We start from the raw sequence: 27,776 nt of genomic DNA on the forward strand, positions 1-27,776 counted from the left end.
ACACAATGAAACAATATCATTTATGGACTGGTCTCCTCAGAACCCCAACAGTGAAGCAAGTGTGGGATCATCTAAAGGTATCTAACATGCAAAGAAGAGCTTTGAATGTCCTTCAAGAAGCCGGAAGAGCTATTCCTGGAGACTACTTAAAGAAATAACAAGAAGGTTTGCCTACGAGAGGCGATCATACCAGATATCAACTTTTAAGCTCATTAGAGTTGTACAAACTGTCTTATTGTCACGGTTCTGGGTCGTTCTGACCCAGCTTTTTGAGTTCTTGTGTTTTTATATTATGGTTTATGTTTTGAGTCCTTTGTTGTACTGTGTTTGTTATTTCCCCAGGTTTCAGTTATGGTTATCATAGTTTATTTCTTAGGTTTTGTAATATGGCTTCCCTGTGTTCCATGTTGTGTCCTACTGTGCCTTTCTGTACCATGTTTCAGGTTCCTATGTTCTGTCTCCCCAGTTGCTGTTAAGTTTACATGTCTAGAGTTCAGTCAGTGTGTTTCCTGTTTTACTTTGAAGGTCCGTGTCTCATGTCAGTGTTTCTAGTTTTGCTTCCCTTGTCTCGTCCAGCCTGATTACTCCCAGCTGTGCTCTCCTTCTGTGTTTCATTTCCTCGTTATCCCTCAGTATATTTAAGCCCTGTGTGTTTGTCAGTGTTGTAGTCTCCCTCATGGCTGTGTTTTCGTTATCCATGTCCCTGTTTAGTGTTGTTATATTTTTTTGTGCCATTCTGCAATAAAGCAGCTTTTTGGGTTTAATTCCTGTGTGGTGAGTTTTGCGTTTGGGTCCTTCTCCTGCCTGCACACAGCCATGACACTTATATTTTCATATATGTTTCCAATTTTCTCAACAACATATGAAAGAATCAGTGATCGCTCAACACTTTTGCACAGTACAGCAGCAAGAAGGACCTTTCACTGTCTTGAGTAAGAACATGAATCCGCACCATCTCTACCCTTTTTTCTAGCTGACCCCATACACTGACCCACCTGCCAACTGGGGAAGAGAAATAACAGCATTTCCCTGTGGACATCTGTGAATTATCTGAATAATATCTCATGTGCTATAAGATGAAAATTTATCGTCAAGTACTGTGTCACCTGTGTTAACCCTCTGCCAGCCCACAGTGAAGGGAGTTCGGGTTTGAATGAGGTAATTGGTGATGGGGCTGCCGTTGTCTCTGCCGGGGCTCCACGCCAGCTGGGCTGTACTGTCTGTCACCTCCTCCACCGTCACTGAGTCTGGAGGGCTGGGAGGGCCTGGCTCAATCACAAGAACAGATATTGTGAGGTATTCGCACATGCAGAGGCACAGACGACGCTACAGAATAGTATACTCGCACGTTTTGCAAGGAAAACATGACATTTAGTGGCATATAAAGGAAAAGCACACACACACACACGCATCGGCCAAAATGATATCGCTATATAGCCTTCATATCTTTCAATCAACATCAGCGAGAGAACATTCTGAAAAAAGCTTTCAGCTGAGAAGATGTAATGCCCTTCACGAAGTATTAAAAGTTAATTCAAGATTTATTCTCCAATATTCACCCAACTTGTAATCCTTCCCTTTCCCCGTAATCCTCCCGGTAATTGATCGATGAAACAGCAGACCTAAGTGGATGCAGGGAGTCAAATTAAAAGGTAAAAGATGAAAAAGGGGCCTCACAGCCCCAAGGAAACAGTTTTATCATTTATTTTTATTATCCCACCAATTAAGCGGTGTGATGTTTTACTTTAGTTTCATCTGCGGGTTCCTATTCTAATGAAGGTGTCAGCTCATCAGAAATAATAGACCACTAGAGAGCTGTGAGATAGACCGCAGAATAATAACGCCCCTTGCTCTGCTCGCACTCCCCACCAGCTCTGAAGTGGTTTCTAATCTGAAGCAAAATATACTAATTATTAAAGTGTAGCATGATTATTTTAGTAAACAATCAATTGTCTGGAAGCACAAATCCTTTTGTTTTCATATCTCCTGCAGCATGTATGTATATGTCTATGTATGCATGCAAGGATATATTGGATTAAGCTGAGCAAGTAACTGCTGAGCGACATCCTTTTGTTTACTGAAGCCTTGGACGTTACTGCCCTCATACATTTGGCCTTAAAACCGTGGCTTTAGAGATATTGATCTCTGTAAAACTCATTAGTGGCTATTGATGAAAAAAAAAGCAACTTTAATACACTGGCCTCATTAATACATATTAATAGGACACACAATCAAAGATCAATTCCTTATCCTCTTAATTACATTTCATTGGCTGAGGCAAGAGGCTCCTGTCAGTGTCTCGAGGGTGTTCAAATAATCTGTTATTAATATGGACAGACTATCTGAGCTTTCATTGTGAACTTGTCTGAGGGAAAATTAATAACCGGCTGTATTTACTGACACTGGCGATATTATTCCGATCTCAACCAAATATTTCCCAAATTCTCAGAATGTGCTGCAACACGTGCCAGAACTAAACAAGAGCATATCATAAGCGGGTCGAAATAACAGTGTGAAAACACATCGTTCTGAAGTGTTACATTGACTGTCATGAGTTGTATTTCCCTAAAAACTATCTCTCGGGATAATGATGATGATGGTGGTGGTGCAGCTGTCAAACAAGCACAAGTGTTCCCCAAGTGGTTCGAATGCTAATGACTGTGATATTATCCTTATATTGTGACCTTCTCCAGAGCCACCATCACCACCCAGTGGAGTGTTTGTGAGGCATCTAAAACGGGGTTTTTTCCACACCCATTGTGAAAAACAAGAACCCAGATGATCACTCAAGAGTCTTTGTGTCAGGAGCGATTATCATTGACCTTCAGCGCTGCGAGAGGAAAGGAGCGAAACCCGATTGTAAATAACACCCTGCAAAATTATCGAGCTGACTAATATACATGATTGTAACAATATGTTTGATGCCAGTAACGGCAACGATCACTGTTACCACGATCGTAAACGGCCATGCGTGCTGCTGCAGAATCCCGGTGAAAGGAGACGTCTTGCTGTTGTTTGTCTTAACATTAAAATAGATTTTTCTTTTTTTTTTAAGAACATGCAAATGCAGCCACTGGGGGAAGCTGGCTGCGCTTTCATGTTTCCTCACCTTCCTCTTAAATTATACAGCCACGCAGAATGGTTTGATCTTATTTGTCAAGGTTTTGAGCTATTTATCTCTAACATTTCGGCATCCTTCGCAAAAGAAAGGGGAGTGAATTTAAATTGGAAGAAAAAACTCTTTAAAAAAACATAAAAACAAAACCAAACAGCAGATTCAGTCTACCCGATGCTTTAAATATTGCTCACAACATGGGACAGTGTCTTTAGACAAATTAGTTCAATTAAAATCAGGGACAGACAAGGACAATTTCTCTGGGAAGATGAGAGGTGGCAGACAGTGCATTTAGTTGTGAATTTTATTTAAATAATGAGGTTCTTATTCTTTAATTGCCTCTTTGAATGATTAAAAAAAAAAAAAGAACTGTGCTACATTTCAAATGTAATGCGAAATAATCTTTTTTATAAGTTCAATAAGGGAGCCTCTGCTCCTCCTTACTGATTTGGACTATTACTACTATTTTTTTTGTCACTTTCATTTTCCCACGCTGTCAAACTCAGCTCTTTCTCAATTTCAACTCACTACTTTTGCCCAATTAGCCCGGAGACACTGTTCTCACTCTGCCTGTCAGCAGCCTGTCTATCACAAATGCTTCTTCCATTTCCACGAGTTGTCCAGGGTATCTTAACTGAACTCATCTGATTACTCTTCTCCACCATCATCAGGGTTTAGTCCTGTCACTATCTTCCACTTTCATCTGAGCCTCCGCTCTAAAGTTCTTATTAGATTTGATCAAACTGTAAATACTTACACCTGTGAGCTACATTTCCTTTCCTTCCAAATGACCTCTTTTCATTTAATAACACGTAGCTACAAGCTACAACAGTTTGAAGACAAACACCTAAACTGCAGGACATCCAGAAAGGCATGTTATCCTATATTTCCCCCCAAAAAACAAAGACTAGAAAAAATCTCAAGTACTAGCATAGACATGTATTATGATACTCTATCGATACAGGGACACTAAATATCAATATTTTATTACATAAATCTGAATATTCTGTGAATACTAAATACAAAAGGGCTAATTTCATGCACTAAAATCTTGAGTTAATGTTAGTCATGCTTACATCTAAAAATTAACAAAAGCAGCCGCCAGCTGTTTGTTTTGAATTTTCTTCACATTCTGGGACCGATTTCAGCTTCCGGTGACTAAATGGTTGCACAGAGCAATGTTGCACACTCACTACACATTTTGATTGCAAAGTGGTTGCACAGGTTGCCTGATAGGAGGTAACCTTTCTGCAAACAGTTGCAGTCTGATTTGGAGTGACTGCAATCACTCTCAGAAAGAATGTCGAAGGTTTGCAATTAATTGCTGTCTTATTGGTAACATGTTGCCATCAGTCTGAATGAGTCTCTGTCAAAGAGTTGAATGTTGTACTTTGATTGGTATGCTTGATCTAATTTTGCCTCAAAAAAACAAACAAAAACAAAAACAAAATTGCAGCGTGAGAACTTTATCTTCTTGGAAAAACAGATATTGACAAAGTTTAACTTTGAGGACATCATTTGCAGTTCAAAAAAATGTTGATAACTCACAATATATGTTATTGCAATGCTCATACTGCAATAATAATATTTGATTATGCCATGAGATATCTGGTGAGTCTTACCTGTATGAAATACACCGTTTTTGGAAAATGAAAATGAATTTAATGCCCCATGTTACCATGAAAATGACTTCAAATACATCTACTTTATATGCAAACCGCTGTTTACACATTGGTGCTTTGACAGTAAAACTGTCATTAATCCATTTTTCTGTCAAGCCACTGTTTTTTATTTGTTAGTTTTGATATTTTTCTTAAATTGACTATTTTATCATCACTGCATTGCTGCTTTCACCCATGTAAAAGGTGCATTTGAAAACCGGCTCTTATCTGTTGGTTTCTACTCCACGTGTTGTGTTAATATTTTGTATTTTGGGATGTCAACGTTTGCTTGCTGAATGGTTTATGTGGTGTTTTCCACCCAGAATTTGAAGCTATTCGATCCAAACTTTGAGACATCTGTGACAGCTGCCGCGAGCAGGAAGTGTAAATAATGCAAAATCTTGAGTCACACTCCTGTCTCCTGTCTCCAGTCAGGAGGCCAATCCATTTCCCTGGACTTGATATTGCTCCAGCTGGATAAACAGCATTACTTCGTATTTTTCTTTGTCCGCAGTCATTCGTAAAGAAATGCTTATTAAGAAGAGCTTCTGCGCCTCAAGTTCAATAGCAACTTGTTATCCTTGCAAGATAAAGCTATGGATTCAACCTTTTCAAATCCTGACACTAAAATCATCCCTCACCTCATCTGACATTTAGCATATTTGGGTGGTGTCAATTTGCTGGGCTATTTGGTGTATTGATTCCACCCCGAAACATCCCTCCTCCAATTCCACGAGCAACACAAACACACCCCTCCCTGAAATAAATAACAAAAGTTATTTTGTTCTGCCAAATGTAGCTCTCGACAATAATGTCTCTCAGGAGCTATACATACTGCATGAGTGAGCGCAGACAGGCATGTAAGCATTCTGCTGTCAAGTACACTGCAACAATATTGAAAACTGGTCATTAAAAGACAGGGAGAGGGAGAAAAAGGAACACATCCTAAAAAATGTATAGCTCGTACTCTTAGAATTTCACACAGTTTTGTGAAGTTTTCTTCCAAAAACATCTCTGAGCGCAAGAGAAAAGGAAAGCGCCTTCCTCTGTTTGATGTAATGAAGCGCCTTGTAGTAGAAATAAACACTCTGATGATATCCAGGGTGATTCTGATGAGAATATGGACACTTTGGTTGCACTGCAATCTCAATCTAAAACAAACCTATTTGAGTTTAAAAACCCTATCGAAAACTGCACGCCTCAAAAGATTTTTTATTTTAATTCTCAGCAAAGCATAGCGATGTAATCTCTCTGAAATCTCTTTAACACTGCTCTGCTCAGTAACACTTAAAGACTACTGACTTCTTTTTACTGAGGCTGCATCCATCATCCACTTTACGTTGAGTCTACTTTTTTTAATTTCTCTCTCTCCCTTTTTTTTTTTACCCATTAAACATCCCTGGCTGTAAGCCCTATTTTAATTGGTAACTGCAGAGCAGAGACGAGCTTTTCTTACCTTTCACAATCAATACAGCCACGGCTGATAGACTCTCCACGTCCGTGTCCACCACACAGATGTATTTGCCAGCATGGTAAAGCTGAATGTTCCTGATCATAAGATCTCCTGCTGTTCTCTATCGAAGGAGGAAAGAGAGCTTTATGTAGCATGAAAGATAATGGACCTCGTGACAGCTTATTAAAAAAGGTAGCAAAGCATATATAAAGACACAGTAAATAGCAGCTCTAAAAACCGTTTGCATATCCTTTAGTTACAGTACTTAGCTTGGAAATTGCTGAGGAAAAGTGGCTGCACAGTGTTTCTGGGAGAAATTCTGTGCATATACAGTATCAGGTCACAAACAGCTGTTCAACATGAGCTCGAATGAAAAAGAAAAAGGCCAAAATTCACAAAAACAACAGAGAGTAAATTGAGTTTTTGTGTCTGACAAGGTCTCGACTGCTTTACCCGCCTTTTGCAGAGGTCAGTGCTGTGACCTTCAAGACCTGTTGCAAGCAAGTACATAAATAAGCTTTTACTACTGAGTACAGCAGGCAGCTTTTGCTCATTTGGAGAAGAAAACAAAAAAAAAGAAAAGAAAAGGCTCTCATCTAAGAGGACACCCGTAAGCAGAAAATGGTAAATTAGTGGTGAAATCGTTCTCTTGGCTTTGGCAGGAAAACATGGCAGCACAGCCAATGTGGTTTAATTATGGAAATTAAATTCCCTGAAGCAGCAAAGTTAAGTTGATAATCTCTTTGGACTGGGGACATTTGAGCATTTCTGGGGAAGGAGTCTCTTTTCAGATAAGAACATTGTCAGTCAAACGCATACACACACACACCCAAGAAGAATGGTTAATCTCAAAGGGTGCGAGGATGTTCTCAAAGTGTTTTGTCGTTTGGGTCTCTGCCATGCTTTGATTCCTTTACAAGGCACCTCTAATAATACGTATTCCTTCCCGTTATGAAGAGGCTGTGCAGCAGGCCATGTCAAAGCAGAATTTGAAGAGACCAGCCAACGTATTAAAAAATAGATGACTTCAGAAGACTGAGCAAGAGTAAGAGAAGTGTGCTCAAATAGAAGACAACCTGTCACAATGGCTGAGCAACTAGCGCATTACCTACATGATGATTTCTATGTAGGAAGTGTATTTTGACACGACGGCTGCCATGTTTCCATTCACAAGAATACAATTAGAAGCTAAGAGGTCTTAAATGATCTAATAACGCTTCATTCCAAAGACTTTTCCCCAGCCTTCTTTGCCACCAGAGAGAAATTTAAGGATGGTATAACAGCAAGTGCAGCAAAACTTGCCATGCTCTATCTCTCCAAGAAATACCAGGGTGTCAAACCACAAGCTGTCCCTTTAAACTAATGGCAGGGATGAAGTGAAGCAAGATGGGGAGAGGTGCCAAGTGCCCATTCGCACATAAGAAAAAACAAAAACAAAAAAAACTACGGCTGTGGGTCACTCACCCCACCCACAAATTCAAAGTGACCGTCTCCCTTGGCGATGAGCTGTCCATTGAAGGCCCAGGAGAAAGAAACATCAAGGACGGGATCGCTGGTGACCTGGCAGGGTAACACAATGCTCTCGCCCACAATGATCTCTGTGTCCACTGGCCCCTGGATGATTCTGGTTGGATCTACCCAGGAAAAATAAAAACGTGAGAGCCAGCCATTTCTAAAGGGGAGGGTGGCAATCTTATGTGAGACATGAGACTTTTCACTTCCAGCAGATGAGCAGCCCTTTTGTTGATTTTCAGGAAATAGGAGCAGAGTAGTGACACAACACTTCCCGAGACACAAAAATCATGCTCCGCAATACAGTGAGTCACAGGCAGAGCAGTCTGTGTATATAAAGGAAGGTCTCATGAAAAACTCAGTCAAATAATGTGTGATAACATGCAGCCTTGCCACCACTAAAACGGCTCACATAATCTTCAGAAATCCTGATAGCAATTACAATACACCATGGATCAGATAAAACTTCATGTAATGAGCTGCTCTGCACAACCAGTACAACAACAAAAAAAAATAAAAAATGAAGAGCGCTGCTTTAAAGTCTGCTCTAGCAATCATTTGGCCTCCTGTGCTTCAAAAAGTCAAGATAATGAACGGCAGGAATCAAATCAAGAAGATACAACACAAAGCAAGTGGATTTGTACTCTCATATCTTACCTTGGAGAAGCTGTCAAGGGATAAAAAAAGCGTCCCCTCAGTTCTCAAGCTACTAATAATCAATGTGTGGGTCATGGCTCTGTGCCTCCGAATGCTTTACGGCTGTGAAAAAATACTCCGGTAATTTCAAAAAAAATAACTGGCCTTGGCAGTTACAGCGGCAGACAATATCATTCAGCACATTAATAAAAACCAATAACAAACTCACAGAACATTCAACTCCAATGAAAAAAACAACAACACGCTCAACAATAACAGCATCTGTAACACCACCTCACTAATGTGCTCACCGCTTCCACTCAGGGCACTTTCATTTATTGCACTAAATTGGTTGCCTCAACTGCTTTGAGGAAAACAATGATCGAGTGTTTCGTCAAACGCCTTCCAAGCGCATTACTGCAGCCGCTGCAAAATGCGTCCGGACAAAACGACTCAATAATGCACGCGTAAAGTTTTTTTTGTTTTTATTACATCCCTTCAAATAAAAACAAAACAATCAAATGATTATCTGAAATATTTAGTCTACTTAATCGCAAGACTAGAGACCTTACAAAGTGTAGACACACACCTCAGCACAAAACCTCAAAGTTTATTTATTTATTTTTTTTAAATTTAACTACAAGTTATTGACTCGGGTCCTCGCGGTACGCTAGCTCTCGTGTGTTAATCCATAGTGTGCATAAAATTCTGCTTACTAAGTGGAGCGCACAAACAATCTGCTATTTAACAGGAGAGCTTACCGGTAACAAGGAGCCTTCCAGTTGTACTTGACATGCCAAATCTATTCCTAGCAAAGCACGTATAGCTGCCTGCATCAGACTTGCTCACGTTGGCAAGCCTCAGCGTTCCATCTGGGGACAGTGTGATCCTATAGGAGTACACAAACAGTGAGAGCAGTTTACAATCCGACTGCCAAGAACAAAGACTCATTTTACCATCAGATAAACACCGACTTCTGGATTTTTCAGCATTCTACATAATGGACATCTTCCAGTTAGGCAGCATGTGTGTGTGTGTGGTGAATATTGATTAGACCAAAGATGGCTAAAGAGGAGTGTAGCTGGGATAGATAACTGGCTTATATACGGAAAAAACAAGCCTATAAAACTGTGTACATTGACTTTTTCAGAATAACGTTAACCCTGTTACTACCTGTCATTTGTGTGGATTGGCAGGTTGCCTTTCTTCCATAAAATGCTAGCGATGGGATAGGCCTGGGGTTTACATTCTAAAGTCACTGTAGTTCCTGTCTTGGCTTTGAGCAAAGCTCTGAGGAGGTTCCCTGTGAAGTCTGGAGGAGAAGCTGGTGGGAAACAGCAAACTGGCGTTAGTGCAAGACTGCAGCAAATCTCACTGAGCATTTCAAGCACCAGTTTGATCCATGAAAATCATCAAATCTTACAGTAATTGAAACACATCGTTTTTTTTAAAACTGACGAATCAAACCGGCATAAAAATCGACGCTGTAACGGTGTTTTTTAGCCAGTTTTATGTATTAATAAAAGAAGAAGCAGAAAATATTGTTATAACTTTTAATTGGTTTTGCAGTAAAAGTTCATGTTTACTATTCAGCTATGAGTTTGGAATCTATTACACCATCTTCATCCCCACATCAAAGTAAAGGGGGAAAAAAATATATATCTAAATGTGTCTGACCCCACAAAAACATCCACATTGACCCCATTATCTGCTAATCCAGACAACCTTTAAGAATGACAGAAAGATGACCTTTAAGATCCTTTTGGCAACAAAGATTTGAGGATTTAGAAGAGAGATAAATGCCATCCTACCTAAAACCATTAGTTCAGCAGCAAAATAGATGACACCGTGTTTATTCTCGGCCACACACTGGTACATGCCAGCGTCAGACAGGGTCAGCGCAGACACTGACAGGACTCCGTCCTCCACATGGATCCTGTCCTGTGAAGAAAAGGTTGAAAGAAAGCAATTATTCTCCTTACTCTTACAGGTAGCTTCTGCTTTCTGCGGCGCGCTCTGGCAAGTGCTGGATTTGTTTAGAAGTGCTGTCAATGGACGCGGATCAAATCAGGATGCTGTTGCAAAATAATTTATCGCTATGAGCACAAAGCACAATTTTGTTTTCTAAGTATGGAACATTCATTTTTTCCCCTATCCTGTGCACTTTTGGTCCAGTCTATGCAATATTTGAGCTTTTTGTATTATATCTGCACTTTTTCATTTATTTTCTCAGTATTAACCATATACAGTACAGCACCTACTAGTGTTTTTTTAATCATTAGCTATATTCTGTACTATAAATATGAAACAAATTAGATAAAAATGCAACTTTCATGGTGAAAATCATATTCTGAATCGTACAACAGTAAAAACAATAAACCTCAAATAAAATAAGGATATTTAAACATTAGTTTTGAACAACATCAGGATGGTTATTGCTACAGTATAATGCATGTAAGAGGTAAGAAATTAAGTGTCAGAGGCATATCGAGGTCAGCCAAATTTAAAAATCTCAAAATATGCAAGACCACATGTATTTCTCTGGTGGTCTAGAGTTAGGTGTAGTGCTATATACAGTATATTTCACAGAAGATTAAACCCATTGTCCCTCAATATGAAGGAGCTTAAACATGCACCATGAATAATGAAAAACAAGCACTGACTCCATTCAGATAAAATAGAGCAACCTCTCGGGAGCCGTACACATCCACTTTCTAAGACTCTGTAATCTGCCAAGGTAAAGCAGAATACGAGACAGTTACATCCATGTCTCATCACTGGCACACCTTAGTAAGATGTTTACCCTCTCCTCTCATCGCACTCTGAATTACACTCGGGAAAACAGCAGTGTGTTTTATGCCAGGCTCTCGGAAATGAAAGGAAGAGCTGAAGCTGAAGATTAAGTCTTTAAAATGAAACACTTGTAGGTGGCAGACGACAGCCGGTAATTTACCTCTGAGAGGAGCTGTTGGCCGTTCTTCAGCCACGTGTAGGAGGGTTTGGGCCTGCCGTTGGCTCGACACTCCCAGTAAAGTCTCTCCTCAATGGCTAGAGCCGTGTCTTTCATTGTCTGGACCCACTGAGGCTTTGCTGAGGACACAGAATTATCCTCGAGTGAATTATCTGACAAGAACCAGAGGGCAGATTTCGAGGAAGGAGCATTATCGTATTAAATAAGCTGCATCTAAATAAGTTCAAAGGAAAGCGTGTGCAGATTGGCAGCCCAAATTGGGGGGGGGGGGGTGTCGTCAATGGGTTTTCCTTTAAGAGGCTAGAGGAGAGAAAATTGAATGCAGTCTATCAGTTACATCTCTTAAATGTGTCAGCAGCCCGAGGCAACCCAAAGATTAACATTAAAACCCCGAACCACAAAGGAAGAAGCTCTCATGACCGGCGAACAGCACCCGATACCAGCACTCACCCCCCCAAACTGTCACCTTAATTCTGCGTATAATAAATGTCAGGTCCTGCTTGTTTCCCATCCAGCACACAACCCCCCCCTAAGTCTCTCATATATTTACAGCTTTCAGGAAATTTCATGGGTTTCATGAGTGCAATGCTCATAATAAGCACAGCTCACTTCGGTGGCACTGTACATACTGTCACTTCCAATTTCACAAGTGTCATTTTTCCCTCTTTCACAGATTCACAGGAAAACACAGCGGCTGAAGCAAGCCAAGAACCCAAAATGTAATAGCTGCAGTGAAACGCTTAAAATGCAGGAAGAAGGCAGAGATTTGTGTGTGCATTAAAGTAGCGTGTATAACAATGAGCTCTTGCTATTATAAAATTACTTATAGCTTTTAAACGATCACATTACAATTGTTGCCATTTACAAAGTCTAACGACGTGACAATTGTCGACGTTGCTGAAAGAAGCAGAGATATTGATTGTTTACCCATTTTGTCTAACTCAATTGTCTGTGGCGTCGTCTCAAAACTCAAACAAAAGTCGCAGTACCATAAAAAGCCAGCCGACCGGTGACTGTGTTCTTCCCCATCTTGTTCTCGGCCACGCACTCGTAACCGCCCGTGTCGTCCTGCTGAAAGCTGGGAATCTCCAGCACGGCGTTCGAGTACTTCATTTTGACTTTGCTGGGGAAGGGAACGCCGTTGGCCCTCCTCCAGGTGATTTCTGGGACGGGGCTGTGAGACACATGCGAAGGAAGAGCTCAGCGGGGAATCAGGTGCAGGTGTCTGTAACAATCTGTGGCAATAAAGCGTCAGATGGACTGCAGTACTCATTTTCTTCGTTTTGCTGATAAATGGTCAAGACCACGGGTGTCAAAACAGATTGGCTCAGCAAAGACTCCAATCTGGCCCACTGAGTGGTTTTGGAAAATAACTTTTGGGGACCTTTAACTTTATTTTTATACATTTTACAGCTTTTCCCACTGATGAAGACCTCCCCCACTGTCATTCATACTAAAACAAGTAATGAAGTAACAGATAAACAATTAAATGATCTTATCTACTACAGAAATGTCTTTATTTACAATGGGTGAGTAGAAAAAAAAAGACATTCTCTTGACAAAACCTTTGTTTTATAATTTATGATAATTTTACACACCTATTTCTTACAATTTAAGCCCAAAGAGTCATGTTGACAGATTTCCTGTGGGCTGTATGTGCCCCCAGGATATAAAATGAGTTTGTGATCCCTGGTCTGGACTTAACCCATTCCAACGACACGTTGCTTTCAGACCAATCGTGGCTTGATGCCACGCTCTAAGAACCATAATTGCTTAGAAATCCAGATGTTCCTTGTATGGAAAGAAAAGACAGTGAAAGATTAAAAACATGCTTGAGGAAATCCAGCTTACTTCCCAAGGGCGAAACATTCCAGCGTAACTGTTGATCCTTTCGCGGCGGGTACATTGTCTGGGAAATTAACTTCTATTTTCGGCTCGTATTCACCCATCACTCCTATGAGGACCAAGCACAAGAACTTGCTCAGTCTTCCATTATGCATGAGTTACAAGCATTACGGCTGGCATTATGGACCAAACAATAGCACTGGAAAGCTAACAGAGGAAAAAATGAAATGCACATGAGCAAACGCTCTCTCATGGGTAAACTAAACTCAAAATCGTGCATCGCTTAAGAGTACAGTCACCAGAGTGTAGCCAAAACCCAGCGAGGAATAATTTAAATACACCGAGCATTATTTTTCATCTAGAGATTTTTTTTTAATCTGCTATTTCAAAGCTTGAGTAGGCAGTTCCTAACCTCTGTTGTGTTTCATTGTTAATATCAGCATTCAGGAAAGGCACTCAAGATCGCGACCAGAAAGTGATGCAAGGGGATTTAAATTTATGCAGTTACATGTACAGTACACTGAGTAGAAACTGGCTGAACCACCAGAACACTCAATGTAATGGTCCACTGACGTATGACTTATGTTTAATTCATTCCCAAGGCAATCTTTATTCACTCGTTCTATGAAAGCATAACAGAGAACAGAACAACACGCCGCTGAGAACAGGCCCGAGAATTCATGTGAAAGCAAAGAGAAAGCTTTTAAAGGGACTGCGAATTATAAGAGAAGCTAAGTCAGCAAAGAAGAGATTTGGGTGCTTTGTTTGCTGGCCTACATTGAGGAGCAACTATTTACTTACAGGCATTAGCCCTCTGTGACTCAACTTCAGTGAGGTACAACGAGATAAAGAGCACTCTCGCTGGCGTAATGATTAAAGCCACCTTAAAATGAAAGGCCCATAATGCGAGGCTGAAAGGCAATACTTGTCACGTCAAAGGCACAAGCTGTGTCTTACCATCTGTCCTGAGGATCAGAGACGTGGGGGAGCTCTGAACCTTGCCCTTTGTGATGCTGTTCATCACTACACACGTGTAGTTGCCCACATCAGAGGGCTCCACCTTGGCAATGTAAAGGTTTCCCGTCTGCTGGGAGACGAAGCGCCGATTGTCTTGCTGAACGAAGTACGGGTACTCATTGAAGATCCATGCATAAGTAAGGTCTGGAAGGCAAACAAGGAAGCGCGTGAGACGATCCTGGATGCTCTCTGATATTAAATGTGATTAAGAGAATTAACTGTGATTAGAAAAGGGGCTAATCAGTGGCAGCAAGATTATGTTTTAATCACACTTCAGCAGGACTCAAAACAACAGCAGAGTTTACCTCCTGAGGAAGTGGGCGTTCCACAGAGCAACACCACTCCTTGTCCCTCTCGGACGGACACTGCGCTTCTGGTGTGAACTTTGAAATGATCTAAGTCTGACAGGGGGGGAAAAAATGAAAAGGAAGCTTACTGTAGGATGTCACATATCAGGGGAGTGGAAAAGAGGCTGAGTAAAAGCTTTCTGGAAGACACTGACACAAACCCATAAGAAAGCTGTAATGAAAATTGCACTTCTGCAAGGCCTGAGGGAGAACAAAAGCAACTGAGACAAGTGAGGCTCTGAAACAGAAGAGTTTAGACAGACTGCTGAACCCAGGGCCTGAATGAGATATGAGCGATATGCCATTTTATGAAAAAAAGGAACTTGGATGTGAAAACCTGCCACTAACTTAATTTATGTACATGTTTGTGTAAGCGCTGAAATCACAAGACTTGACTTAGCACAGAATCTCAAATAGAAATCTATCCCGCAGCAGCAGAGATGGCCGAACAGGTAAACACACGAGCCAATCATGTTGCTGAACTGCGGCTCGTGCACAGAAGAGGTTCATGACGGTTCATAGCCTCTGTATGAATCGTGTAAATTAGCCTGGCATATGTTCAAGGCTCTGGTGGGAGGAGCGAGAGCCATTTGTTACATCTGCACTCTGAATTGAGTCGTGATGAAGTCTGTAAGGCTGTGCAACTTTGCATGTGCCAAGCAGAATTACAATTTGAGGCTTTATAAACTTCATACTTCAACCTTTACAGTTTTTTCTTAAATCAGTGCTTTACAAGGTAGAGTTTGTCCATTGTAAGAATAAACTTTTGGATCTCTCTCTATTCATTTTATAGTGGTTTCAAAATAGCTGCCCAAAACTGCCTGAGGGGGACCAAGACATTAATATACCATGACGAGATATGCTGCAAGAGCTCATAACACTATAAGAAAAAAGTTGAAACGACTGAAAACTTTTTTTATTGAGCTACACCTTAAGGTATATGTACCTAGTAATATTTTTTTCTTGTTATTATTCTATAGTGTTGCATCCAAATATTGCTAAGAGAATCTGAAAAAGAAAAAGAACTATAGTTTTTCATTGGAGACTCCTTTGAAGGTTAATAAAATGACTCAAACTTTTTTCAGAGAGGTTAGATTATCCATTATCCGGTCATTATTCTCAAGTCATTGTTGTTAAGTTATTAAAATGTCATTATTCCATTTTTTCTGACCGCCCCATATCTTAAAAGCTTGTCAAAAAAGACCTAAAACATCTGCACGGCAAGATACCACCACCGAGTGAAGGTGTGAAAAGGCGCTTTGTTGCGATCTGCATGAAAGGAAGCCTTAATGAATAGTATAGAAGTAATAAGTATTCATTTGGTTATTCATTTGAGTTGTTTACCTGCTTCACCAGCAGGAACGTGATGTGAAAGTACATTTTTTTTACTGCCTAAATTATTATTTTTGTAGCAATGCATTGTAGTATAGTTTGCACTGCAGCTTATATTCATTTGCTTTGTTCTTCCTTTTTCATAAAAGTGCAGGTATGCTGTGTTCTGTTCTTTTTTTTTTATTCTTCAGGCTCCAGTCCTTATTAAGTTATTCTTCAAACACTACTTGTGCAATTTGGTAGACTACTTTACCCCAGAGTGCATCCAACGAAACTGGAATGACTTCTGATTGAAGCAAACAACACAAAGTGAAATAGCAACTCTTAGTCTGCATGACCATAAGTAAGGAACCGTCATCGCACTCAGATTCTTCCCATGTTACGTTAACATTTAATGCGGCTCCCCACTGAACTTGCTGCGTGCTGATAAATACTGCAAATAAAGCGCTTCCATTTTAGTGTACGTCTGCATTATTTGTAGTTAAGAGCATTTACACACCCGTGGTTTTTTGTAGTTAAAACTCTGACTGTAACTTACAGGCAAACTGAAGACTTGCTCTTCTGCTGAGGATAGCTCCTACTGTGTTGTAGGCCATACACTGGTACATCCCTACATCCTGGTAGCGGTCCAGGCTGCTTATAATGAGGTTGCCCCCAGACAGACGCCGCCGACGATCCAGACCCAGATTTATGAGAGTCCCATTCAGTGACCATCTGTGAGGGCAAAGACACCATCAGTCCCTGGCAAAACACGCAGTCCCCTTCTTCCTTCCAACCAAGGTGGTCTGACAGGAGGTGAGTGGAGAACACAATTCACTGTGGTAACTCACTTGGAATAAGAATAATACACTTTATGTGGTGTGATTTGCGATGGTGCCGAGGATTTTAAAAGGTTGCTAGTTGAAATGAACTCTTGTGGTTAGGACTTTGGCCAACGATTCTTTTCGGCTGTGATTAAACTTCCTTAAAAACAAACAAATCTGCAAACACAACTGTGTTGTGTTCAGGGTTAAGGACAATGGAGTTGATACATGTGTGACTGCTGGCAAATTATGGACAGTTCTGTGCATCAACTTGATAAACTTTGCTTGCAGTCATTTGAAAAGAAAGTACACCCTCTTTAAATTCTAAGGCTCGTGCATCAGGACACAATGAAAATTAATTGATTCAAAGTTGATACAAGGTTACTACAGGCTCAGACAAACAGATGACGACATATTATGCCATGCCATTATATATTGAAAAAAACAAAAACAAATCCCCACCCCAGCAAAATGCAGAAGCATGAAAAAACTAAGTACACCCTTACTGATTCCCCAGGAATTAAGAGGATGAGAAACAGCCAAGTGCTGCTAATCCAGTCCACTTGATTAAGTGATGATCAGCAAGTGTAAGCACCTCTATAAAAGAAAAGATTTTTGGCAGTTGGTCTGTAAAGTTCAGGTGTGTGTTAGCAAAATGCCAAGGAGGAAAGACATCAGCAGTGATCTGGGAGAAGCTGCTGACCATTAAACTAGGAAGGGTCTAAAGGACATTCCCCCACAATTTTAAGTCCATCATTCTACAGTAAGAATGATTATTCACAAGTGGAAAAAACTCAAGACAGCTGCTAGTCTTCCCAGGAGTGGGAGTGCCAGCAAATTCACCCAAGGTCAGACAGGTGACCTGCGAAAACCTCAAAGCAACATCTGAGTTAGCATTAAAAGTTAAAGTTCATGACAACTCAATTAGAAAAAGGCAAGTATGGCTTGGTTGGAAGAGCTGCCAGGAGAAAACCCTCTTCTCTCTAAAAATAACACGGCTGCTCAGCTAAAGTTTGCAAAGCTGCATCTGCAGAAACCACAAGACTTCTGAAACAATGTCCTGTGGACAGGCAAGACCGTTGTTTGGCCACATTGCACTGTGCCACATTTGGAGAAAACCAAACGCCGAATATCAGCACAAACACCTCAAACCAGCTGTCAGTGAGTCGACAATGAACTCTTCCAGACTTCAAGCTGACTGAAACCCTGTGGTGGGACCTTAAGAGAGCTGTGCATAAACAACAGTCTACAAACTTTGATGAACTGAATCAATGCTGTAAAGAAGAGTGAATCAAAATTCCTCCACAACAATGTGAGAGACTGATAAAGTCACGCAAAAAACTATTCATTCATGTTATTGTGGTTATAGTTATTACCAAAATGCAGAAACATTTTGCAGAAACCAAAATGTTTCTGCATTTTAGCTTATTTTTGTTAAAATAAATAAACAATATATCATATATTGTTCTACATCTGAGGTTGTATTTAAGTAACTTTAGAAGCTGATAAGAACCCTATGAGTTTATTATCTGCTGAAATTTACCACCTTAGGATTAAAAGAGAGTGTACTTTGTTTTTCGAGACTGTATGCTGCTTGAGCGAATCATATTTTTTTGTACCTGCAGTCTAACAGTACCGTAATCATGCTGCCATGTCTATATATCATTAATTTACTCACCTAACAGATGTCCTTTGTGTCTGTATAAACCTTGAAGTGCAAATTTCTTTACGATGTTGTATTTTTTCCATTTTTCTTTATTTAGCTCTGCTACTACTTGCTGCTGCAGTTATCCCATTTTCCCCACAGGGATCATTAAAGTTTAATCTAGGGGTATCATACACAAAGCTGTCCTTCGCTATTTAAGGGGAGCGGAGGACAAAGGTTTTAGAAGCCATTCTGGACAATGATCATCAGTCTAACCATAATCACCTCGTCTCTGTCACATTAGATTTACATAATGTGATATTATTCCACCTTTGACTCCTCATCAGGACTAAACATTACCACCTGGCAAGAGGTAACAATGGCTCAATGTATCAAAGGAGGCCTTTTAAACTCCTTTTCACCCTTTATTATATCTTTCCAACACTTAGCAGGAGGAAGAATTAAAAAAAGAAGAAGCTCTGTGAAGCAGGTTACGACGGTGCTATCAAATAAATGAAGCACCTAAAAGAACTCTTAAAAACTTAAGGTTAATTCATTGATTCAAGCAAGTCTCATTATTCATTTTCATTCCCCGCCACCGCAAAAACTCTATCTCCTTTTAAATGCTATTCAAAAGCTGAGCATTGATGGGTTCAAGGACAGAGCACTTTTCAAGAATGTTCCATCGTTTGTCTTTAAGAAAAAAACATAACCCTTTCTTTCACTTAGCAAAACACTTCCTTTCTTGCTTTACTTAAGTGGCAACAAGTGGCAACAGACATGTGGGAAACACAATGGATGACTTTTCAAAAGCATATATGTTTCGCTTCCCAGTAAAAGAGAGAAGAAAAAGAAAACATTCTTAAAGAATAATTAGCGATCAGGTGCAACAATATCAACATTGGAATAACACTGGTCATTAAAATGCACCACTGAATTCATGTGGATTTTACTTTAATGCTTTACATGGTTGCAGACTCATGACAATTGCAGTGGCTTCCTCCAGCCTCAGTAGAGCAATGCGCTCCACTGCATTTTAAAAAAAAGGTGGTGGGAACATTTTGGGAGTATTACAAAAATCGTTTTCACACATTAACTCTGGAAAAAGTTGGCAGTACTTGGGAAGATGCCGTCTTCTCTCACATGCAGTACACATGGAGATCGCTCGTGCCAGCCATGTTCTCGATGCTGGAAATATTCAGTTTGGTTTAGAGTAGAGATCTTCCTGTGCAGAGCGTCCACAAGGCAGCACATAGGGCTCGCTAGCTGTGCATTCACCAGGGTATTATCTGTGCTGTTCTCACAATCTGTGCAAACCAGAACCCACTGCGTGGGACATTTGCATTCTCACATGCACCTCCGTCAGGTAATATTTCGAAAAGTTGAGGGCTCATATCCCAATCTGTTCAAGCATCTGTGGGATGCCCAATCCAATAAGAGCTCTTAACCCAGCGGACCTCGAGGATCTGCTACCAATGAGCTAGACTCAGAGGTCCTGAATCCATGCCCAAAAAGGTCAGTGCTGTTTTGATGCATCTAAACAATAGAGGAGGTTTTAATGGCTGATCAGTGCACGTTTATCATGCTGCACAATGAGTTTGTGACTTAACCAATGCCTCTCTGCCTGAAATCTTTCCACAGCGCTGCACATAGATTGCTTACACAGAATGCAGACTGGCAGATCAATTTGCTCTCACATCTATGGTATATGTGTATGTGGACATCCTGGAAAGGAGAGAGTGGTTGTTTATTTGACACCACAGCCTGATTGACAGCTTTCCCACCAACTTGAGCAAAAAAAAAGCAAGCGCTCGATAACACCTTTGTTTTTTAAACTAATGAAATATGACTCTTCATGAACCGTCTGTGCTGCAGAAACAAAGCAATAAAAAGGGCAGAAACTTGAAGTGGCAGGCAAAACTGCCCACTGGTTTCAGAAACATCAAATAACTTTGAAAAATAAAGCAAAATATCTCCTTTGCCAAGAAAGGGAAGCATAACAGAAACATTTGTGCGAAAAGACAGACATAAACAAGATGATGAAGTCGCTGGAGACGGAAAGGCGAAGAAAGACTCGACTACAAATATCCTGATGCCAGGACTTCCCCAGAAATCCCACGTCCATGCTCTGAGGGGACCGTGTTGCTTTGACGCCACGAGGCAGACCTACACAAGATCAGGCAGGTGGTTTTAATGTTGTGGCCGATCAATACACATGCAGCTTGGTCACTGTATGCAATGAGGTTAACCCTATTACTCTTTGGTCGCTTACGATGAACACCTAAAGGGCTGGAATGACTAGTGATACATGCCTGCATGTTTGTGTAGGTGTCCATGTCCACTCTTACATTCAGCTCTTAATCCCTTAGCCACCGTTTTCACCTCTTTTTGACCTGCTCTGAAGTGCCTCTGCTGTTCAGTGGTGCCACGAACATAGGGCAGGTGATTGAATGGCAACTGGAAAACTGAATTACTCCGCTTGAAACTCATTTTGTGAACACATGTTGTCTGACCACAGAGAAATCCGAGTATTCTGGATGATCTACCGGTCTAGAGCCACAGACTTCAAACCTCAGGTCAAGTAAAGGGTAGACAAGTCACCTTCTGTTTACGTTTAAGACACTCACACAGTGTAACTTTTATAGCCTGCAGCAGCAACGATGCTTTTCTATAGAAGATCTGATTTTCTCCCACGAGTTTTTAAATCAGTGCTGTGCGCATAGTATGAAAGTCTCATATCTCTGTGAGTGACAGGAGTGGCAGAGGAAAGGGAAAAGGGGGAAAAGAGAAGAAGGGGGATGGGAGAGAGCAGTGTGAGCCCATTTATACTTCAAGAGAGGAGCCAGAGAGGTGCTGAGGGCATACAGAGCCTAGCACAGCCAGCGTGACAAGACACCCCGTTAAACATGCTCATCTCACCTTTAATCAGTACATGGAAATACCTGGTCTTAGATGGGGAATGTGAAGAGCCTGAAATAATGAATGTACATACTCCACACCACTGTCATTCATTTCATCTGCGCCGGCTGTGCTGCAGTAATTCCAACGTCGAACGCCAAAGACACTTGTAATCAATGTCTGTTGGTGCCAACCGATGTCTAGCAACCTGCATCGGCCTCATTGTGTTTTATAAGAGGAGACGATCATTAAGATGCTACACATGTGTCACTAAGATACTATCTGGTAAGACAAGAGGCAGATTGGCGGTGTGTTAGTCAATATGAATTAGTAAAGCCATAATGACACTGCTGCACAGAGTGTCTATGTGCATTTCAGTCTAATTTGGAGAAAATTAATAGAAAGGAAAGCGGCTTGCTTTTCCACATGAAAACTATAATCTAAATTGGCTTTGCAAGAATGGCAAGCTGGGAGCAGCCAGGAGTATAAAAAGGTGTCTGCATCTGTATTACTTTTCTTTTCTGGGGTAAAAAGTCACTGAGAATATCCAGATGAGTACATCACTTCTTCCTTTCCCTCATCTTCTTTTTCCATTTAGATTGCGATCATGTCTCAATGCAGCTTTTATGTTTGCTCAACTAATCATTTACTTTAAACAAGCTCCTCTTTTGACGTTGACAGTTGAGAAAATACCGTCGGTGATGAAAGCGAAAGAGTGGAGAAAGTGCAAGTAACTGCTTATGAGGTGGAGAACGAGTCCGCCTGTGTTATTTTAAACAAAAGAGCAATACGGCGTTGATAATGTGCTAACTGAACTGCAGTTCAGTTAGGACGCTGGATCTTTATTTCCATCAGTTTATATTTGAAAGCTGTGTTCTGGCATCTCACTCCCATGAGTGAATGAATGTACTAAGCTGGAAGTGAGCACAAGCGGGACCCAACACAGAGTCATGCATCAGTGACTATAGATGGGACATTTAATAAGTCAGGTACAGCACAAGACGAAGTGATGGGGTGCAGGCGGGTTGCGAAGCGCCTTGCAGGTGCAAACATTGGGGAATGAGGCAAACGTGGGCAGGCTAAAGCAGCTCTAATAGTGTGTCCTAAGTGAGATTTGCCAGTTAAATGTATGGAAGAGCATCGGCAAGGCTGTCAGCTGATGTTGGCGAACGTTGAGATCAGCTGAGCTGCTGGGATTCTGCTGAGCTCGACTTCTTATAAATGACTGCTACGTTAAACCCAACGAAATCTTGCAAATAATGATTTCTAAATCAGTCTTTCACCCATTTTAATAACCCCAAACTAACATTTTTGAAAACCTGAAGAATAAAAACCTAAACGTGAATGTGCTCCTACCTGTACTGAGGAGATGGTGTTCCCTTTGCGTCACAAGTCAGAGTAGCTTCCTCTTCTATGGAGTCAATGGGAATGAACAAATCACCCGGCTCCATTCTCCATCTCGGACCATGGAATGATCCACTGTCCAGGCAATCTGACAGAGACACAGTTCCAGCGTGAGCATGAAGACAGAATAGAAATCACTGTAATGGAGTCGGGACTCCATTATTACCTGATTTTTCTTAGATGGAAAAGTGTCATAAAGAGGCTTTTAAAACAGGGAAGCGAGTCTCATATCTTTGCGGGTGTTGCAAAGTGTTCTTGCAAACAAATAGATTTTTAAAAAATGAACTTCTCACAGCGTTCCCCGGTACCAGGAAGCCATTTCTGTCATTTTAAAAGTGTCACTGCTCCAGCATTAAAAAAAATAAAATACACACCTCTAGTTTAACAAATTCACAAGAAAACTTTTTTAATCATTTACTAACAAACTTTTTGTCTATGCTTGGTAAATACAAACATTACATGATTATTATTCATAGAAAATCATTCCCAGCAGAAGGGGAAATCTTTACTCTCTTTTTATGTTACTTAAGTGTTTTTGACTAAGTGAAAAAGGAAAAGAAAAGTAAAACGCCTCATCATCAGGTGAAAGTGATGACGAAGATTGAGAGTATTGTGTCTGGATTGTGAGTGGAAGCCAATACTGCAGAGTGCTCCTATAAACCTGAGCCATCATCCTCTCTGACACTATTTTTGTCTCATTCCACAGCTGTAAATGTCCAAACGTGAAGACACACACACACACACACAGACACACACACACACACACACACACACACAGACACACGTGCGCACGCACCAGAAACCCCCCCCCAAAAATCCATCACTCGTAAAAAAAAAAAAGGTAGTTTACCTGTCAAACAGTCGATGATTGATAACAGTAGAAGCTGTTTCCATGGCAACGTCATATTTGGCAGCCAGGGGTAAATGAGACTTTCATCCAATAAGCTTTGAAATGGCACTTGTGTTCTCCGAGAGAGAGAGGAGCTTGACCTGTTGAAACGAGAATCTCCTTGTAAAATACCAAAAACTCCACCACTGCCAGCGTAACATCTTTTAATCACCTTTCAAGCTAAGACAGGGAAAGTGTCAGAATTTTTCTGTCAGCGGAAACATAATCACTGTAAAACTGGAGGAACAGTTTGGTGCCGGATAGCCCTCACATCTCTAATCAGCAATGATCCAGGCAATGTCACTTTGCGCCCTGTAGTGTGGCCAACTTGAACCCAGAGATGTCTGAGGGTGATACCAGAGGCATATGGGAGGAAGTCCATGCCAATCTATTAGGGGAGCAACCAACGCCTAGGCTCATCCTTCACTTGGACAGATTCACTCTCTGGCTGCCTGAGGAGACTTGGACCTGGGAATTGGGTGCCATCCAATCAATTAGATTCACCCACAGCAGCATGTGTCTTCCCACATGCTGGGGTGAATCAAGACAGCCTGATGAGGAAGCCATTCCACCCAGGTCCGTAATCAAGGGCAAGAGTCTGACTGCTTGTAGCATGTGTTGCAAATTGCGATGCGCGCGCTTCTTGCAGGAGGGGACCGAGCGCGTAATGATGCAATTACAAAATGTCAAACATTCACACAATGAAGAGCAGGCAATAACACAGCAAATAAGGGAGCGGTCTCATACACACACACATACACATATTACGAGTGCGCAGCGTATGGGAAGATTTGTGTATATTACTCTGCGCATGCATAAAAGGGAAGCGTATATGAATAAGTCGGGTCTGAAAATACAAGTTTCTTCAAGAGGTGTTGCGGCCGTATTAAGGGCAGGGGCAGATAATAACATCAATCTGCTAAATGTCACACAGCCCACACACACCTACACACTAAAGTTGCTTTCTCACCATGTACGAAACACATGTAACAGCCAGCCAGCCTCCACACACACACACACACACACACACATACCCTCACTTTCCATTTAGAAGACATAAGCTGTGACGTGCGGCTCATTTGTGGTCTAATCCCAAGGCGAGTCTGGTTCAGAGTGCTACTTATGGAGGGTCTAATTGTTTGTTAGCTGCCTGCATGTCAAATCAGACACGTTGGGGTCTCAGCCAAGATTTTATTTCCTACCTTTCATGTTTTCTCGCCCCCCCCCCTTCCCAAAGTCTGCTAAATTGGATTGGTATGCCTCCTCTCTAGAAGACTCCTGCATGCCTTACCTCAGTAATAGGCCCACAGTGTAAAGTGCTGGCATCTCAAGACTGAAAATTGGTGTGTGTAAAAGGTATGGAGGGTATTACAGTACAGTCAACTTCGCATGTTGCATGGTTTGCATTTGCAGCGGGGTTTTACAGGGATGGCTCTGAGTTACATGTGTTCCTCTTTTCCCCCTACACATCCAATAAATCGTTTAAAAATGCAAATTGGAGGATTAGAGAATTACACCAGTGTAACACATGCTGTATAGAGCTGTCCACACACAGATGCAAGCTGACCCACCCACCCACTCACACAGACACACACACACACACACACACACACACACACACACACACACACACACATAAGCACACATTCACACTGCTTGCAATAATGGTGCTAACAGGATGGTGACAGAAGGTGGTGAGAAAGCTTTGGGGGGGATCGGTCTCAATCAAGAAGGGTACTTTCTGGAACCAATACACCACTGGCTTAACTGACACTTAAAAAAAGAATAAATGTATAAACACATATCTACCACCTACATCACACTCTGCCTGCATCCAAGTAACATGCTGATTGAACAAACAGCCCAGCTGGAAAGAGTAGGAGAGTACTTAGTTTGAAGGCCTGAGCTGCATTCATCACAGATTGTTCAGCTGACATTGTGGCATTAAAGTATGCAATTACCTTGTGAACGCTGCAAGGTAGAAACTGTGTGTGTGTGTGTGTGTACACCTTTGCACTCAGTGGATCACATAAAGGATAAAGCCCATAATTGCTGATACTTCTGAAGTTTTTCTGTTTTTTTTTTTTTTTTTACTTAAAATACAGCCAAAAGAACCGTAATTACACGTTTCTTACTTTTCTTTCTTCTATGTTTTAGTGCATGCAAGTCCACCCAAGCCCCATTCAGCCCTTAAAAAATGTACTGGTCTTTGGCCTGTAGGTTAGCTCTATTTCACGGGGTGAGCTGCAGTGTGGCACCACACCAGGTAAGTACCACAGGAGCAGTTAGGGGGCTGAAATGCCAGGCTGTGACTAACTGCACCCCTTACATCACTTTGACAAAGAAAGGCAGGCATGTTGGAGCCAACTCCTTAATAAAAAAGAAAAGAAAAGAAAAAGAAGTCTCCTCTTTCTAGATTGCCTCTTTAAAAAAAAAAAAAAAATCAGCCTGCTCAGTGTGCAGGAATTGGCCGCAGTTGGGAGGTCACGTCACGTTGCTCGAGTCTAAAACAAACAATTATTCTCAAATAAAAGGCATTAGGAGCGGACGGTGCTGTCGGGAACAGCATAAAAACAGGCCGACGTGGTGGCAACAGCATCCCCGTCGCTATTTATATAAATTACACAGTCTTACCTGTTATCCCGAAATATCTTGACACCAATAGGAACCAAATTCAGCCCTCACGGATAAAACGACAAACTGCTCCTCCATGGAAACCTCGTTAGAAGAATTTCGGTCGCAATTGCAAGGTCGTTCGTACAGGTGAAACTGAGCCGGTGGTCAGTCACAGATAACGGGTAACGAAGGAGACATAAACACACGCGTTTCATATCGCTGCTCTCTCCCCACCTCCTCCTCCTTCTCCTCCACTCCCCACCAAAAAAAAAGAAAAGAAAAGAAAAAAAGAAAAAGCACACACGCGCGCGCGCGCGCTCGCACGCACAACACCCACGTTGTTTGCTGTGCTGAATCACATTTGCTACATCCACAGTTACGAGGCTTGACTCTCGCCCGTGTCTGCGCTCCAGTGCGAGTAAGTATGAAATGGGGCTTGAAAAAGGAACCTCGCGAGGATGATTTATTGTGCGCGTCAGAGTCCCGCTCTCCCCGCGAAGGAAGGAGGAGTGGGCTGCACGGCGGGGAGAAGGTCGATAAAGCAGCCAGAACGTGCAGCGATGGGATGGGAAGGTGGTGCGGGGAGGGAGGCAGGGAAGAAGGCGCACCTGGCGGGGAACTGCGCCCCCCTGCGTCTTCAATTGGTACAGTCCTCCTGGCACACGTGCAGCCTACAGACATTAGTTTAAATTAAGCTAATTCTCCCACAGTGCCTGTTTGTGTAGTGTTTAGAAATGACAGAAAACATTAATCAGAAAACAAACACAAAACTTGGATAAACAGTTAAAATGACAAGTAGCGTTAAACAAGTATCAGGAAGTTTATTTTATTTTTGTACACGGGGCCAGACTTCTTTAATTTATACCGCTGCATAGGAAAACTTTAATTTGAGAATGATAGATAAAGACACAAAAACAGACGTTTTTAATTCCAATGGGAGAAATTCACATGTTACAGAAGCACAGGGGTCTGCAAGAAAGAGTGAATTAGAGACATATTAGACAAATAAATAAGGAAAAAATGTGTAAAAGTGTACAAATACAAAAAGCCAAAAATGATAGATAGATAGATAGATAGATAGATAGATAAGAAGGTTCTGAAACATATCTATCCATTAACAATGAAGCTACAGTGAGGAGGCAGAGAGCCTCTGGTTCGGGGTAACACAGTGCACCAAACCTCCTAAACCACAATGAGATTGAAACGAGGCAGGAGCAGCAACTTGTGTTTTTTTACACTGCCGTTTTTGTGCAGAATAAACAAAGGAGACCACAAAGTGTTAATTACTGAGCTTTAAACATGTCACTTCTGTTTTTGTGTTAAACGAGCTTAAAAGCTGCTGGCTCTCTCTACTCATTCATCCAGTATTCACATCTTTTCTGAAAGAGTTTTTGAAAACCGTGCCGAACTATTCGCTTAACAATGTCCAAAACAGAATTTTTGTTCTCACACCAGTAGTGAAAATATATGTCCACCTTTGTCTCAGAGCAGATATTTTGACATGTTGTAATAGGTAGCGCACAGGTGCAGTTATAAAAAAAAATGGTTGATTTTATTTGTGTAGTTACTTTGCATCATGTTGGAGTGATTTATTGCAGTAGCACTTGGTAATGTTATTAGTTCCACCTGTGC

At 41.3% G+C, this 27,776-nt stretch overlaps 1 protein-coding gene across 1 annotated transcript in view; it reads right to left on the minus strand.

Annotated features, from left to right (window-relative positions):
• The window catches only part of LOC120743843 (contactin-3-like), a 43,819-nt gene extending 16,129 nt beyond the window's left edge, over positions 1-27,690 (minus strand). Inside the window, exons 1-15 of the mRNA XM_040047765.1 lie at positions 26,163-27,690; positions 23,490-23,629; positions 22,592-22,727; positions 16,428-16,603; positions 14,516-14,611; positions 14,151-14,354; positions 13,200-13,302; positions 12,338-12,522; positions 11,331-11,467; positions 10,189-10,318; positions 9,551-9,701; positions 9,139-9,266; positions 7,694-7,863; positions 6,233-6,350; positions 1,107-1,265 (exon numbers count right to left, since the gene is read on the minus strand). Of these exons, the coding sequence (XP_039903699.1) occupies positions 1,107-1,265; positions 6,233-6,350; positions 7,694-7,863; positions 9,139-9,266; positions 9,551-9,701; positions 10,189-10,318; positions 11,331-11,467; positions 12,338-12,522; positions 13,200-13,302; positions 14,151-14,354; positions 14,516-14,611; positions 16,428-16,603; positions 22,592-22,727; positions 23,490-23,544 (1,948 nt within the window). The 5' untranslated portion in view covers positions 23,545-23,629; positions 26,163-27,690. The remainder of the gene's footprint in view (positions 1-1,106; positions 1,266-6,232; positions 6,351-7,693; positions 7,864-9,138; positions 9,267-9,550; positions 9,702-10,188; positions 10,319-11,330; positions 11,468-12,337; positions 12,523-13,199; positions 13,303-14,150; positions 14,355-14,515; positions 14,612-16,427; positions 16,604-22,591; positions 22,728-23,489; positions 23,630-26,162) is intronic.
• Positions 27,691-27,776: the final 86 nt, after the last annotated feature.

Source organism: Simochromis diagramma, unplaced genomic scaffold, assembly GCF_900408965.1.
Source record: "Simochromis diagramma unplaced genomic scaffold, fSimDia1.1 OVJJ01000387.1, whole genome shotgun sequence".
NCBI classification, from domain to species: Eukaryota; Metazoa; Chordata; class Actinopteri; order Cichliformes; family Cichlidae; genus Simochromis; species Simochromis diagramma.